Source organism: Capricornis sumatraensis, chromosome 7 (genome assembly GCF_032405125.1).
Source record: "Capricornis sumatraensis isolate serow.1 chromosome 7, serow.2, whole genome shotgun sequence".
In the NCBI taxonomy this organism is placed as follows: domain Eukaryota; kingdom Metazoa; phylum Chordata; class Mammalia; order Artiodactyla; family Bovidae; genus Capricornis; species Capricornis sumatraensis.
The window spans coordinates 113,285,111-113,302,388 of NC_091075.1; the positions used below are offsets into that span (position 1 = coordinate 113,285,111).

General features: G+C 45.9%; 1 protein-coding gene across 1 annotated transcript in view; it reads left to right on the top strand.

Moving 5' to 3' along the window:
• The first annotated feature begins 5,825 nt into the window (after positions 1 to 5,825).
• CD38 (CD38 molecule) overlaps positions 5,826 to 17,278 on the top strand; it is a 53,276-nt gene continuing 41,823 nt past the window's right edge. Inside the window, exon 1 of the mRNA XM_068975216.1 lies at positions 5,826 to 6,127. Coding sequence (XP_068831317.1) covers positions 5,919 to 6,127 — 209 coding nt within the window. The 5' untranslated portion in view covers positions 5,826 to 5,918. The remainder of the gene's footprint in view (positions 6,128 to 17,278) is intronic.

Sequence of the window (17,278 nt, forward strand, 5' to 3'; positions counted from 1 at the left end):
TTGGAAGTGGCCAAACAAGAGATGGCAAGAGTGAACATTGGCATTCTAGGAATCAGCGAACTAAAATGGACTGGAATGGGTGAATTTAACTCAGATGACCATTATATCTACTACTGCGGCCAGGAATCCCTTAGAAGAAATGGAGTAGCCATCATGGTCACAAAAGAGTCCGAAATGCAGTACTTGGATGCAATCTCAAAAACGACAGAATGATCTCTGTTCGTCTCCAAGGCAAGCCATTCAATATCACAGTAATCAAAGTCTATGTCCCAACCAGTAACACTGAAGAAGCTGAAGTTGAGCGGTTCTATGAAGACCTACAAGACCTTTTAGAACTAACACCCAAAAAAGATGTCCTTTTCATTATAGGGGACTGGAATGCAAAAGTAGGAAGTCAAGAAACACCTGGAGTAACAGGCAAATTTGGCCTTGGAATGTGAAATGAAGCAGAGCAAAGACTAATAAAGTTTTGCCAAGAAAATGCACTGGTCATAGCAAACACCCTCTTCCAACAACACAAGAGAATACTCTACCAGATGGTCAACACCAAAATCAGATTGATTATATTCTTTGCAGCCAAAGATGGAGAAGCTCTATACAACCAACAAAAGCAAGACCAGGAGCTGACTGTGGCTCAGATCATGAACTCCTTATTGCCAAATTCAGACTTAAATTGAAGAAAGTAGGGAAAACCACTAGACCATTCATATATGCTGCTGCTGCTGCTAAATCACTTCAGTCGTGTCCGACTCTGTGTGACCCCATAGACGGCAGCCCACCAGGCTCCCCCATCCCTGGGATTCTCCAGGCAAGAACACTGGAGTGGGTTGCCATTTCCTTCTCCAGTGCATGAAAGTGAAAAGTGAAAGGGAACTCGCTCAGTCGTGTCCAACTCTTCGTGACCCCATGGACTGCAGCCTACAAGGCTCCTCTGTCCATGGGATTTTCCAGGCAAGAGTACTGGAGTGGGGTGCCATCAGGTATGACCTAAATCAAATCCCTTATGATTATACAGTGGAAGTGAGAAATAGATTTAAGGGCCTAGATCTGATAGATAGAGTGCCCGATGAATTATGGAATGAGGTTCATGACATTGTACAGGAGACAGGGATCAAGACCATCCCCATGGAAAAGAAATGCAAAAAAGCAAAATGGCTATCTAGGGAGGCCTTACAAATAGCTGTGAAAAGAAGACAGGTGAAAAGCAAAGGAGAAAAGGAAAGATATAAGCATCTGAATGCAGAGTTCCAAAGAATAGCAAGAAGAGATAAGAAAGCCTTCCTCGTGATCCATGCAAAGAAATAGAGGAAAACAACAGAATGGGAAAGACTAGAGATCTCTTCAAGAAAATTAGAGATACCAAGGGAACATTTCTTGCAAAGATGTGCTCGATAAAGGACAGAAATGGTCTGGACCTAAAAGAAGCAGAAGATATTAGGAAGAGATGGCAAGAATACATAGAGGAACTGTACAAAAAAGATCTTCATGACCTGGATAATCACGATGGTGTGATCACTCATCTAGAGCCAGACATCCTTGAATGTGAAGTCAAGTGGACCTTAGGAAGCATCACTACGAACAAAGCCAGTGGAGATGACGGAATTCCAGTTGAGCTATTTTAAATCCTGAAAGATGATGCTGTGAAAGTGCTGCACTCAATATGCCAGCAAATTTGGAAAACTCAGCAGTGGCCACAGGACTGGAAAAGATCATTTTTTATTCCAATCCCAAAGAAAGGCAATGCCAAAGAATGCTCAAACTACCACACAATTGCACTCATCTCACATGCTAGTAAAGTAATGCTCAAAACTCTCCAAGCCAGGCTTCAGCAATGCGTGACCCATGAACTTCCTGATGTTCAAGCTGGATTTAGAAAAGGCAGAGGAACTAGAGATCAAATTGCCAACATCCGCTGGACCATCGAAAAAGCAAGAGAGTTCTAGAAAAACATCTATTTCTGCTTTATTGACTATGCCAAAGCCTTTGACTGTGTGGATCACAAGAAACTGGAAAATTCTGAGAGATAGGAATACCAGACCACCTGACCTGCCTCTTGAGAAATCTGTATGCAGGTCAGGAAGCAACAGTTAGAACTGGACATGGAACAACAGACTGTTTTCAAACAGGAAAAGGAGTCCGTCAAGGCTGTATATTGTCACCCTGCTTATTTAACTGCTATGCAGAGTACATCATGAGAAACGCTGGACTGAAAGCTACACAAGCTGGAATCAAGATTGCCAGGAGAAATATCAATAACCTCAGATATGCAGATGACAAAACTCTCATGGCAGAAATTGAAGAGGAACTAAAAAGCCTCTTGATGAAAGTGAAAGAGGAGAGTGAAAAAGTTGGCTTAAAGCTCCACATTCAGAAAATGAAGATCATGGCATCCGGTCCCATCACTTCATGGGAAATAGATGGGGAAACAGTGGAAACAGTGTCAAACTTTATTTTTTTGAGCTCCAAAATCACTGCAGATGGTGACTGCAGCCATGAAATTAAAAGACGCTTACTCCTTGGAAGAAAAACTATGACCAACCTAGATAGCATATTCAAAAGCAGAGACTTTCCTTTGCCAACAAAGGTCCGTCTAGTCAAGGCTATGGATTTTCCTGTGGTCATGTATGGATATGAGAGTTGGACTGTGAAGAAAGCTGAGCGCCGAAGAATTGATGCTTTTGAACTGCGGTGTTGGAGAAGACTCTTGAGAGTCCCTTGAACTGCAAGGAAATCCAACCAGTCCATTCTGAAGGAGATCAACCCTGGGATTTCTTTGGAAGGAATGATGCTAAAGCTGAAACTCCAGTACTTTGGCCACCTCATGCAGAGTTGACTCATTGGAAAAGACTCTGATGCTGGGAGGGATTGGGGGAAGGAGGAGAAGAGGAGGACAGAGAATGAGATGGCTGGATGGCATCATGGACTTGATGGGCGTGAGTCTGAGTGAACTCCGGGTGTTGGTGATGGACAGGGAGGCCTGGCGTGCAGCGATTCATGGGGTCGCAAAGAGTCGGACATGACTGAGAGACTGGACTGAACTGAACTGAACTAAGCAGGTGTTTCTCAAGGTGCTGAGCAGAGGTAGGCATTGCATGTACACAGGGAGGGAGGCAGACAGTCCCTTTGATTATCTCCAGGAAGCAGGTGTCAGTTAAGTGTAAAGTATAGCTTGGGAAAGGGAGCCAACCAAGGTGTATAAAGTTATACTGTCTGCTCTTTGAGTGTCTGCCAAGTAAGGTCAAGGGCTTCCCAGGTGGCTCAGTGGTAAACAATCTGCCTGCCAATGCAGAAGATGCCGGTTTGATCCCTGGGTGGAGAAGATTCTCTAGAAAAAGGCAATGGCAACCCACTCCAGTATTCTTGCCTGGAAAAATCCATGGACAGCGGAGCCTGGTGGGCTGCAGTCCACGGGATCTCAAAGAGTCACGACTGAGCAACTAAACAACAAATAAAGACAAAGCGGTGGCTTCTCCCTAGATGAGGAGCCTGGCTCCCTCTGCTCAAGAAGTGAACAGTTCAGTGCAGCTCAGTCACGTCCGATTCTTTGAGACGTCATGGACTGCAGCAGCCAGGCTTCCCTGTCCATCACCAGCTCCCAGAGCTTACTCAAACTCATGTGCACTGAGACAGTGATGCCATCCAACCATCTCGTCATCTGTTGTCCCCTTCTCCTGCTGCCTTCAATCTTTCCCAGCATCAGGGTCTTTTCTTCCCATCAGGTGGCCAAAGTATTGGCCATTCATTCCTTCCAATGAATATTTAGCACCACAGTTCAAAAGCATCAATTCTTCGGCACTCAGCTTCCTTTATAATTCAACTCTCACATCCACACATGACCACTGGAAAAACCATAGCATTGACTAGATGGACCTTTGTTGGCAAAGTAACGTCTCTGTTTTTTAATATGCTGTCTAGGTTGGTCATAGCTTTTTTTCCAAAGAGCAAGCATCTTGTAATTTCATGGCTGCAATCACCATCTGCAGTGATTTGGGCACCCCTCAGAATAAAATCTGTCACTGTTTTCACTGTTTCCCCATCTATCTGCCACGAAGTGATGGGACCAGAGGCCATGATCTTCATTTTCTGAATGTTGAGCTTTAGGCCAACTTTTTCAATTTCCTCTTTCACTTTCATCAAGAGGCTCTTTAGTTCTTCTTCACTTTCTGCCATAGGGTGGTGTCATCTGCATATCTGAAGTTATTGATATTTCTCCTGGCAATCTTGATTCCAGCTTGTGCTTCTTCCAGTGCAGTATTTCTCATGATATATTCTACATATAAGTTAAATAAGCAGGGTGACAATATACAGCCTTGACACACTCCTTTCCTGATTTGGAACCTGTCTGTTGTACCACGTCCAGTTCTAACTGTTGCTTCTTGACCTGCATACAGAATTTCCAGGAGTCAGGTCAGGTGGTCTGGTGTTCCCATCTCTTTCAGAATTTTCCACAGTTTCTTGTGATCCACACAGTCAAAGGCTTTGGCATAGTCAGTAAAGCAGAAATAGATGTTTTTCTGGAACTCTCTTGCTTTTTCCATGATCCAACACATGTTGGCAGTTTGATCTCTCATTCCTCTGCCTTTTCTAAATCCAGCTTCAACATCTGGAAGTTCACAGTTCAGGTACTTTTGAAGCCTGGCTTGGAGAATTTTGAGCATTACTTTGCTAGTGTGTGAGATGAGTGCAATTGCGCAGTAGTTTGAATATTATTTAGCATTGCTTTTCTTTGGGATTGGAATGAAACTGACCTTTTCCAGTCCTGTGGCCACTGCTGAGTTTTCCAAATTTGCTGGCATATTGAGTGCAGCACTTTCACAGCATCACCTTTTAGGATTTGAGATAGCTCAACTGGAATTCCATCACCTCCACTAGCTTTGTTCGTAGTGATGCTTCCTAAGGCCCACTTGACTTCACATTCCAGGATGTCTGGCTCTTGGTGAGTGATCACACCATCATGGTTATCTGGGTCATGAAGATCTTTTTTGCATAGTTCTTCTGTGTATTTTTGCCACCTCCTCTTAATATCTTCTGCTTCTTTTAGGTCCATACCATTTCTGTCCTTTAATGTGCCCATCTTTGCATGAAATGTTCCCTTGGGATCTCTAATTTTCTTGAAGAGATCTCTAGTCTTTCCCATTCTATTGTTTTCCTCTATTTCTTGGCATTGATCACTGAGGAAGGCTTTCTTATCTTTCCATGCTATTCTTTCGAACTCCTCATTCAAATGGGTATATCTTTCCTTTTCTCCTTTGCCTTTTACTTCTTTTGACAGCTATTTGTAAGGCCTCTTCAGACAACCATTTTGCCTTTCTGCATTTCTTTTTCTCGGGGATGGTCTTGATCCCTGCCTCCTGTACAATGTCATGAACCTCCGTTCATAGTTCTTCAGGCACTCTGCCTATCAGATCTCATTCCTTGAATCTATTTGTCACTTTCACTGTATAATCATAGGGGTCTTGATTTAGGTCATACCTGAATGGTCTAGTGGTTTTCCCTACTTTCTTCAATTTAAGTCTGAATTTGGTAATAAGGAGTTCATGATCTGAGCCACAGTCAGCTCCCGGTCTTGTTTTTGCTGACTGTATAGAGCTTCTCCATCTTTGGCTGCAAAGTATATAATCCATCTGATCCAGTCCATTTTGTGTTCGTTGATTCCTAAAATGTCAATATTCACTCTTGCCATCGAGGAAGTGAACAGCTGTAGGCTTTTTAAGACCTTGAGATCGTTATTGGTTGAGCAATCGCCACTGAGGCACTTCGAAAGAGGGGGGAGGAGTGGGAAAGGAAGCCAGAGAAAAGCCGAGCGAGCGCTAAAGGGGAAGTGCAGTTTGAGAACCGGGCTAGCGCTCTCCTCCCCGGCCACTCGGACTTCAGCGGCCTCTTCTACAAGTCGGTCCGGGAGACCCTCATCGGACCCCATGGCCGACTGCTGCACGAGAAAGAAGCTTTGCTACTGCTTTCTTCTGTGCTTCCTGGTGGCGGGGATCACCGGGGGGGCGATCGGAATCCACAAGTGGTACCACTCCGGGCTCAACAGGTGGCACGGGCTGGGCAGCACCCCTGATTTTCAGAAAATCATCCAAGAGCGATGCGACACCTACTCCCAGCAGATCTGGTCGTATTCCAGGTGAGTGGGCGTCTTAGGCGCCCTGCGGGGCTCCACGCGCGGTGGGGACGGCGCTCGGCGGGACGCGCGGGGCACAGCTGGGCACAGCTGGACGCCGCGTGCCGAACAGCAGCCGTCTGGATTTGCTGGCAACAAGGCATCTACTGTCCCGAGTCAGCTGGGAGCGCGCCGGGCGGTGCCGAGTAGGCAGTCCGCGCGCCACTCGCTAGAGGTGCGGGCGGCCGGTGGTCCCAGGGAGCCCGCCGAGAGCGCGCGGCTCCTGGCGCGTCCGCTGGGCTGCTGGAACTTGTCCGAGACGCCCTGAGCCTGGCCTTCCATTTGGGGCCGCAGCACTCTCTGGGCGCCCACCACCCGGCGACTGGTTCGGACAGCCAACGGGAGGCGGGTGAGTTGCTGGCGTTATCTACCTCGCGCGGGGTTTCTGTTCGCCAACTCTTGCCTTCCAAGCCCCCGGAGTGTTGTAGATGACACTGGATTAAGTGGTTTGCGGAGCCTGGGGTCGCCGGAGGACAGTGTCTGGGGGGCCGGATCACCGACATTCATTTCATTCATTAATATACCAGCCCCGAGAGTCTCCTTGTGCGCCCTGAAATAAATGTGACCAGAGCTCCCGGTAACGACAGAAAACAAAGTAACAGCAAGGTTAAAAATTAAGATTCTAACAGCCTCAAAAGTGCATCTGCTTTATGAGTCTATAGGGACCCTGGAAACACCCAGTCTATGGAAACTTTTGTGAAGGTTTCTCTGGCCCTATCCCAGCTAGCCACTAATCTCACCCCAAAGTGAACCGATTTCCTGACTTCCATTACCGGGGCTTAGTTTCACCCGGAAAACTCAGTTTTGAAATTGTACATGAAGTAGAATAAGCTAGAAAGTAAAAAGGTGCTGGCTGGCTGCCTTTTCCAGACTGCCACAGGCGGGCAGGCTAGCCGTGATATCCACCTGTGTGATTCAAATCAGTTCTGCCTTTTGACCCGGGGCTGGGGAAGAGAGGAAATGGGCAGAGAGACCCCTCATTCCTGCCCCCCAGCCTCCCTGCGGGTGCCCATGAGTTCAGGTTCTAGCGCAGCGACTGAGGTTTCTTACTTGCAAATTGTTCTAGTCCAAAGATTCCGTGGTCTCAAATGTTTTGCTTACAATTAGTTAATTGAGAGAAAATGTAGAGGTTGAGCCATTTCTTTAGATTTCAATTAACGTATCAATTAAATCAAGTGAAGTGCTGTGCTTTGTTGCTCATTTCGTGTCTGACCTTCTGCAACCCCATGGACTGTAGCCCACCAGGCTCCCCTGTCCATGGGGATTCTCCAAGAAAGAATACTGGAGTGGGTTGCCATGCTCTCCTCCAGAGGATCTTCCCAACCTAGGGATTGAACCCAGGTCTCTCACGTTGCAGGTGGATTCTTTACCACCTGAGCCATCAGGAAAGCCCATGAACACAGGAGTGGGTAGCCTATCCCTTCTCCGGGGGATCTTTCCCACCCAAGAATCAAACCAGGGTCTCCTGCATTGCAGGCAGATTCTTTACCAGCTGAGCTGCCCTGGAAGCTCAGATCAAGTGACACACAGTCTGAAATGGTAATGATAAAAGTGATCATTTTATTTTTACTGAATTTAATAGTCTTTAAATTGCTGTTGTTTGATCATCTTTAGGGCGTTCACATCCATACAGCAAGCAAGATGCCATAGAGACCAGGTGGCTTTTTAGTGCTTGTCAGGATGCCTACTCAATGTTAAATACACACTCAGTATTCAAAACACACAATATCTAAAAGACACATCCGTTGGTGAATGTATATGTATATACATATTTTTAAAATATTGATGGGGATATCTCCTGTTATTATTTTTTGAACATCTTTCCAGATATCCCACAATACACACACACACACACACTTTGTATAAACAGGTTAATAATTAATCTTGTACTTCCTGTGTGCCAGGCACTTAAAAAATATCAAACCATTTAGCCCTTTCACAACAATCTGAGGCATTACTAGTGCTCTCTCCATGTTACATATAAGCAAACTGAATTGGAGAGTTTGAGCAAACTGCCCCAAATTTGGCTCCAGAAACAACTCTTAACACTGCTACCTGTGTAGGTTCTGTAGGTAGAGGGACCATAATGGATTGACTGTGTCTGGAACTTTTTGAAAAGAAAGAGGACACTATTAATAATTATGCTGGCCTTAAACAGAACATCCGGTCATTTTATCCTTGGGTAGTTTAAGAGCAGGAACTCTGCACACTGGGTTCAAATCCCAGCTCTGTCACAGCATAACTCTGGGCAAATTACTTTCTTTGAGCTTCAGTGTTCTCAGCTGTGAAATGGAAGGCAGTGCCTACCACATGGGGGGAATGATGAGAATAAGGAGGAAAGATCCTGATGTATTCTAAACGTTCAACATGGTATTTTTGAGGGAAGTGCGACATCACAGACATCTTTCAATGATAATAAACATGGACCAAGGCCAACATCAAAACAGATGTTCCTTTGCCATAATCGGCCTTTAGGTGACCTCTGAAAACTGTTTCCTGTTGGTGCAGGACTTGCAGAGCTCATGGTCAGATCAACCCATACATGAGTTCTCCTGGCCACACTGAGATGATCTTCACTGAAAAAGAAAAGTTTATTGCTAAATCAGAAGAGGAGGTTGCACAAAAGAAAAAGATATCCCAGAAGAAACTGAAAAAACAAAAACTTATGGCCTGGGAATAAATGCCACCAAAAAAAAAAAAAAAATCCAAATAAAAGTAAAAGCAAAAAAACAAAAAAAGTAGGTGCCTAAGATTAGATTTATTTAAAACACAATCCACTAAAGCAATCTCCAATGATGAAAAGTTTTTTCTACTGTAATTATCATTTTTTAATTTATAATTGGTCCCAGAGATGTTTCAGTGTCATTACACATAGGTTGTGCAGGTTAAGTTGCTTCAGTCATACCCGACTCTTTTGTGACCCTGGACTGTAGCCCGCCAGGCTCCTTTGTCCATGGGATTCTTCAGGCAAGAATACTGGAGTGGATTGCCATGCCCTCCTCTAGGGGATCTTAAGGACACAGGGATCAAACCCCGTGTCTTACATCTCCTGCATTGGAAGGCAGGTTCTTTACTACTAGCACCATCTAACAGCTAATAGTATTCTGTAGGGTGGATGTAAATATTTCCTGTGTGTGTGTTTGTGTGTGTGTGTGTGTTAGTCGCTCAGTCCTGTCTGACTCTTTGCAACCCCATGGACTATAGCCTGCCAGGCTTCACTGTCCATGGGATTTTTCAGGGAAGAATACTGGAGTGGGTTGCCATTTCCTTCTCCAGGGGATCTCCCCAATCAAGGACTCGAACCTAGGTCTCCTGCATTGCAGGCAGATTCTTTACTCTCTGAGCCACTGAGGAAGCCAGCATTCTGAGGGTGGATGTAGATATAACACAGGAGTGAAGGACAAAGCGCCCACTCTCATGAAGCTACCGTGCTGGCTGGGGAGAAACATGCTGCAATGAATATTTTTGTGAAATAAATAATTTTTGTTATATATATTATGTTATATATATATGTAGCTACCCAGGTGTCTCATAAAGAATCTATCTGCAATGCAGGAGACGCAGGAGACAGAGGTTCGATCCCTGGGTCAGAAAGATCTCTGTGAGGAGGAAATGGCAACCCACTCCAGTATCCTTACCTGGAGCATCCCAAGGACACAGGAGCCTGGGGCCCTACAATCGATAGGGTTGTAAAGAGTTGGACATGACTTAGAGACTAAACAACAACATATAAGTATATTTGTGTACGTATGGGAGTGTTTCTATAGGATAGATTTACTGGGCCAAAGGGAGTATTATGCATATTTTAAAATCTGATAAATATTTCTGAGTTCTCTCCAAAGTAGCTGTATCATTTTATACTCCCATCACCATCCATCAGAGGTCATACTTTCCCACAGTCTTGTCATTGCTGACTAGAACAACAATAGCAACTAATTGTTCCCTGACTGTTGATGATTCTTAGCATATTGTGTATGGTTATTGGTCCCAGGGACGGGGGAGCCTGGTGGGCTGCCGTCTATGGGGTCGCACAGAGTCGGAGACCACTGAAGTGACAGCAGCAGCAGCAGCAGCGTTGGTCGTTTATATATTTTTTCCTATGAGTTTCCTATTCAGATCCTTGTTAATTTCTACTGAGTTGCTTGTTTATTTCCTTCTATGAGAATTCTTCATATATTGTAGATTATCTATGTGATGTTTTCTTTCTCTCTGCCTGTTTTTCTTGTAGCCCTTCTGCTTTCTGTTCCCCCAGAGACTTTTAACTTCAAGGTCATGGCTCTTTGATTAATAACTTCCTCGTTCTATGTTGTTGAAAGTCTAGCACGCTATTTCCCTTGTAGTCATACCCTCTTTTCCCTGATGAAAGCTGAGACCATTCCTGCAATCCTTTGCCTCCATCTCTTGCCTAGACTACTCTCTCCTGCCTTGGTCATTTATAGTGGGCCAAAGCAGCAATTTATGCCAACCGTTCAACTTGGTATTTCTACTCTGATCTAGCTCTTCTTACCTCTGCAGTACTTGATTCAAACTATGTCTAACATAAAATTGTGATAAGTAATATCATGCAAAACAAAACCATCATAAAAATTATGAGTATAATAATTGCAGCTATGTAAAATTGAGTGTCGAGGAAGAAAGAATATGGCAGTGCTAGGTAAAGGGGCTTGTTAGCCACTGATAATTACTACTCCCCTGCCATCAGCAGGCTTATGGTAGGTCTCTTCCCTTATTACTCTTCAGTTTCAAATGATCTGTAATTGGTATCTTGCTTATCTATTACCATGTAACAAACCACCCCCAAACTTAGTGTCGTAAAACATAAGCCATTTTGCTGTTTTGCATGACTCTGAGGATTGATGGGGCTTTGCTAGGTGGTTCTTCTGCTCCTCGTGATGTCGGCTGGGGCTGAAGTCACTGGGGGCTTAACTAAGCTGGAGCATCCCAAACAGCGCAGACATCACTTCCATGAATGGCACAGTGGTGGGGTCAGCTGAAAGGCTGGTGTCAGCTGGAATGCTGGAAATGCTGAGTTTCTTCTTCTCCATGATGTCTCAGAGCCTTCCAGTCACACCTCTGAAGTCTTGACCCTGTGAATGTGTTTTATTAGCAGCACCCTGGATGTGATCATTGCCTTGAGGCCATTTCTTGCTTTGAAATTCTTTTACTAGGAAAGACTGGGAATGAAAAGCAGTTTTACTTCAAACCTAACAAATCTTGACTTGGAAATGCTTGCTCTTGAATCTGCTTAGAAATGAACAGTTCTCTTTTGGTTTATTTCTCTCTTTCTCCCTGAATCTTTCTCACAGACAGCTGGAAGAAATGAGTTGGCACTGCCAGCATTCTGCCTGGAAATCTCCGTGGCCAAAACCCTAAGGTCACTAGGTCTGTTTCTGTTAGTTCCATTATGGCAGGTGACAGGTCTTCAGAGCACAGATTTCATTTCCCCAGCCTCCAGTAACAATTTCTGTCCTGCCTGTTCAGCCTTCACAAACAGTCTTCTTGAGGCCTTTCTATTAATGACTGTAGCTTGTCACCCAGTGCTAAATGCTAAAGTCACGTTGTAATAAGAAAGAGAGAGAGACAGAGACAGAGAGATAGCGACAGAGGGAGAGAAAGAGAAGGTGCTCATTTAACATATTATTGACCAGAGACACGGCAATGTGCTTTTAAGAGTGATACAATTAACATCACCGTGCAAAGATGTTAGAGCTAAAAACTGATCAAGGGTTCCTCATACACCTTGTGGTTGTTATCATTCACATTTTGCTCCATTAGGTTTTTGTTCCAACCTTATGTATATCATCAGCAAGTTTATTACCATAAAATTTTTTAAAAGGACGCATCATGAAATTTTAAGTGAAGAGGCATTTTTCGGTGAATTTTATGCAGATACTTTCTCTGATTGTCCAAGCAACATAAATACTAGGATCTCAGAAGATGATAGTTCTTCAGAATATACTTCTGATTCAGACGATGTGACTATTAGGCCAACAAAAAGATTAAAACCCTTTGTGATTCAATATTCACTTGCATAACAAATCGCTGGCCATAGGCATTAGTTTCTGCAAAAATCCTCCAGTCAATAATGTTTGAGGAATTGGCTCACGTGATTTGGTGTCTGACAAGGCAAAATCTTCAGGGTGGGCAGGCAGGCTAGAGATCCAGGGAAGAGCTGATGCTGCAGCTCTAATCTGAAGGCCTCTGCTGGCAGAATTCCCTTTTCCCTGGGGGAAGTCAGTCTTTTTCTTAAGGCTTTCAGCTCACTGAATGAGGCCCACCCAGACCGTGGATGGTCACCTGCTTTACTCAGAGGGCATCCATTTAAATGCAACATGCATCCAGATGCATCTGACTAAATCTCTGGGAACCACGGGCTACAAGCTGACACAGAAAAGGAACCATCGTACACATGTTGGACTGCAAGGAGGTCCAACCAGTCCATCCTAAAGGAGATCAGTCCTGAATATTCATTGGAAGGACTGATGTCGAAGCTGAAACTCCAATACTTTGGCCAGTTGATGTGAAGAGCTGACTCACTGGAAAAGACCCTGATGCTGGGAAAGATTGAAGGCGGGGGGAGAAGGGGACGACGGAGGATGAGATGGTTGGATGGCATCACCGACTCAATGGACATGGGTTTGGGTGGACTCTGGGAGTTGGTGATGGACAGGGAGGCCTGTCGTGCTGCAGTCCATGGGGTTGCAAAGAGTCGGACAGGACTGAGAGACTGAACTGGACTGAACATGTGTTTTAGGTTTCCCTTAGGCCATGCCTCTCTTCCAGGTGCGCTTTCTGTTTTGGTTATCTTTTGCTGCATCAAAAATTACCCTAACACATAGGGGCTTACAGCCTCAGCCATTTGTTATCTTTCCCAATTGAGTGGCTTGTCTGGGATCAGCTGGATGGCCTGCTTCACATGGTGCCAGCTGGGGCTGTAGTCATGAGCAGCTGACTTGGCTGGAACATTCGAAACGTGGCACTTACAAGATGGCGCCGTGGCCCACGGTGTCAGCTGGGGTGGTGGCCTTGCTTTCTCTATTCCTCTCAGGGCCCCTCTTCACCTCATGGTGTCACCATACAATCTCTTTGTGGTGCAGCTGGATTTCTTCCAAGTTCCCAAACTTTCAGAAGAGCCCTTCCTAAAGCTTTAGACCCGTAACCAGCACAGCATCACTTCCACATTGGTCAAGTCACCCCTTCAACCCAGATTCAGGAGGCAGAGAAGCAACGCTGCCCACCCCATGCCAGGAGTGACGGAGGTATTGTGGGCAGCTGCACCCTTTATGTATCTCTATGTTAGCTTTTAAATGTTCATTTCTTTATCATCTTTTTTGTTTTTCTGTTACACCTCTTTCTACTTTATTGCTTTTTTTTTTTTTTAAAAAAAACTAGATTTTAAAATGTTAAAACTCTAGCAGATGCTTCATGAAATGTATGGTCATTTAGTCTAGAGACATTCTGTTGCGGGATATATCTCGAGGATCTAAAAGAGTGCCTGGGATATAATAAGCAAAAATATTTAGCTGGATTAAATGAGTGATGTACAAGCTAGCAGGGGCTACAGGGGGCTCAGCGGCGAAGAATCCGCCTGGAATGCAGAAGACATGGGTTGGATCCTGGTTTGGGAAGATTCCCCTGGAGAAGAAAATAGCAACCCTCTCCAGTATTCCTGCCTGGGAAATCCCATGGACAGAGGAGCCTGTTGGGCTACAGTCCATGGGGTTGCAAAAGAGACATGACTTAGTGACTAAATAACAACAATATATAAGCCAGTATATTACAAATAATAGAAATGAATAAAATCATAATAAATGATTATTTTTGTCCCTGTCCTGAGACAAGCTAGGGTCCTGGCTGGAGGCCTTGCTTGCTTGCTCATGCTGCCATGTCCAACTTTTTGCGACCCTGTGGACTGTAGCCCGCCAGGCTCCTCTGTCCATGGGATTTTTCAGGCAGAATACTGGAGTGGGTTGCCATTCCCCTTGGATAGAGAGGGGCTGTTTAACTCATCTCTGCATTTCCTGTGGTCCAGCATGTCCTTCATCACTTTATAGAGTCTTAATCCGTGCTTACTGACTTGAACCTGCTGAAGTCCACACCGTGCTTGTTGATACATAAGCAATGAGAGCCTTAATCAGAGAAGATTCTTCTTTGATCTTTTCCCAGCTGCTAATGATCCCTTCTGTGACCGCATCCACTGTCTTTTCCGATGCCCTTATCTCTGGTTCATCACTTGTTTCAGCTTCTCTTTCCTTTTCAAAATTTCCAATAAGATTTCTCAGGGCCAGCACTTCATTTTTACTTCCCCTTGCCTCCCATTTTAATGACTTTAGCATTTCTTTAACTTCCACTTCCCATAAAATGTATGAGCAAAAAATTGTGCCCAATAGCAGATTTATACAAACTCTTAGTCAAGGCTTTTATGTATGTGTGTGTGTAGCTGGGGCGAGACGTGGAGGATTCAGGGAGAAAGAGAACTTGAGTCCTGCCCTCCGGGTCCTGCAAGGCAGGTTTAGGAGGACTGGCCTGGAAACAGTAACGCGGGATAGTGCGATGTTCAGCAGCTAAGAGGGTTGTACCCAGACGAGAGGGGCCCTGAGGAGGGAGGGGCCGCTTCTCTGCTATTAGCCCTTTGCTGGATTCTCTAGGGCCGTGTGGGATGTACTCAGGTACCCATCAAACGAGAAAATATCTGTACATGAATTGCCACGTACCAAGGGTCACAGCAGCACCACCAAGATTCAGCGAACTGAACCCACCTGGAGCGGCTGAATCAGGAAGGGCTTGATGAAAGAGGTCATGCATGAAGTCTTCCTTTAACGGTAGGGTTTCCACAAAAGGCTGTTCCCAAGAGTGTGTATTAACCCTGTTGAACAAAGTCTGGGAGACAGATAAGATGCCACGGCTTGCGGCAGATTGGCCAATCCGTGGACCAAAACTCTCTGATGGCTGCGGGCCCTCGGGAGGATCTCGCTGGTTAGAGGGTCATGCCGGCCCGTGTACAACCTGAACTTTCTCAGCACACGAGACTGTGAGAGGGTGACCGTCCTTGCAAGGGACAGAATGGCAGTGTGGTTTCCCTTCGCGGTGATGGAACAGCCACCTGCTCATCGCCCCTCTTCCCAGTTAGACCCTGAACTTCATCAGCGCACCCAGGGCCTTGGGTTCACCCGTGTGCTTTCTGTGATTATCAGGTTTCCTTCAAGCCTATCTTTCCTTTTGGGCTTCTGAGGCCGGGACCAGTGGCCAGAGGGTCTCAGGTGAGCCCGACTGAATGTGGAAAGTGAAACAAGAGTCCGAGCTGCTGCTATGGTTACGAGGAGGGAAGTCGGACCCTAGGGCTGAGTTATCTGTGGAAGGAAGGGTGGAGTGGAGTACATATGCAAATAAGCTGAGTGTGGGGCCTGTGGGGCTTGGGGTGCTCCCAGGATATCTGGGGAAAGGTAGCTGGGGGTGGGTAGACTCTTCTAGAAGGAGGGGTTAATTGCATGCTCTGGGAGCCCATTAGATGGCTGAGTGAGAGAGGACAGAAACAGAGGAGAGAGAGAAGGAGAGAGGTCATTTCCAGGCCAAAGATGCTTCTTTGTTGCTTCTGATGTTGTTCTTAGAAAGGTCGGTGCTGTTTGCAGCTGCCTGCCCCCAAGCTCCCTCCCTGGTATCGTTATTAATAACCCAAGGAAGTGGCCATGAATAAAGAAAACCTTTATTCAGTACCACAGTGAGCACTCACGGCCTCTCTGCTTCCTCCCTTCCTCTTTGGAGGGAAAATCCCTTGGAAAACAGCTGCAAAAAGCCTGTTTAGAAATTTCAAGGGGATAAAGGTTGGGAATCCATGTGAATGGGCTGTCTGCAGCACAGTAGGAGCTCTATCTCGCATCCTGTCAGAGAAGTCTCAGGACACACACTGTAGGGATGGAGCCGAGACAGTTACTATAAATGATTGAGTGATTTCCTAGAGCTTGCAAGGTAACTTGTGGGGTCCTCGTACAAATAAAGATGACTTGCTCGTTGTTCAGAAAGCAGGAGGAAGATTCCCTTTTATTCTGTGGTCTTGAGCTTCCTAGGTGGCACTGGTGGTAAAGAACTTCCCGTCGATGCAGGAGACGTAAGAGACATGGGTTCCATCCCTGGGTCGGAAAGATCCCCTGGAGGAGGGCACAGAGACCCACTCCAGTATTCTTGCCTGGAGAATCCCATGGACAGAGGAGCCTGGCCCAGTGCAGTCCATGGGGTCACACAGAGTCAGACATGTTGGTTTATCATTATTATTTTATGTGATATTTTTGCTGTGCTGAGTCTTGGTTGCTACACGTGGCCTTTCTCTAGCTGCGGCCAGAGGAGGCTCGTCTCTAGTTGGTGCCAGGTCTTCTCCTGTCGGGGACCATGAGCTCCCGAGTGCTGGCTCAGGAGTTGTGGAAAATGGGTTTAGTTGCCTCCCAGCATGTGGGATCTTCCCAGACCAAGGATGGAGGTCATTTCTTCTGCATTGGCAGGCAGATTCTTAACCACTGGCCCACCAGGGAAGCCCTGCCAGGTGGTCTTTGCCTGCTCTTAGAAGTCGGGTTGTTACCGAGTCCAAGCTCACTGTGATGAATCCGAGACAAGGCCCTGCAATCAGGACTTTATTTGGGAGGCAGCTGACTGAGAAGACTGCCGACCAGCGCCTCAAAAGAACCATATTGTGGGGCCTGGAAGCCAGATTCTTTAATGGATCAGAGATGCAGGGAGGTGAGGAAACTGAATAAAAAGACTATTCAGTCCTTACAAATGTTCCCCACAATGGCAAGTCAGGCAGGGGGATGTGTTAGTTTCACTTCCTTGCAGACCTTCACAGGTGGGCGGCTCAGCTCATCTCCCTGAGGCCAGTCATTGTGCACGCAGATAATAACAAAACAGGCAAGATGAGGGTTCCAGTCACAGAAACAGATCCAGCAGAAATTCAAAATTAACCTTTCCTGGTTGCCGGGTTTCCTTGAGCATGGGGGTTACTGGCAGGGAGAGTTCAGACCCTCACAGGTGCCGGATTGCTCCCCGCAACTTGGTACACAGGGAAGGGATGCCTGACTCCACCGGACCCTCCTGCTGGTGGGCAGAGTGAGGAAGGGTCCTCACAGG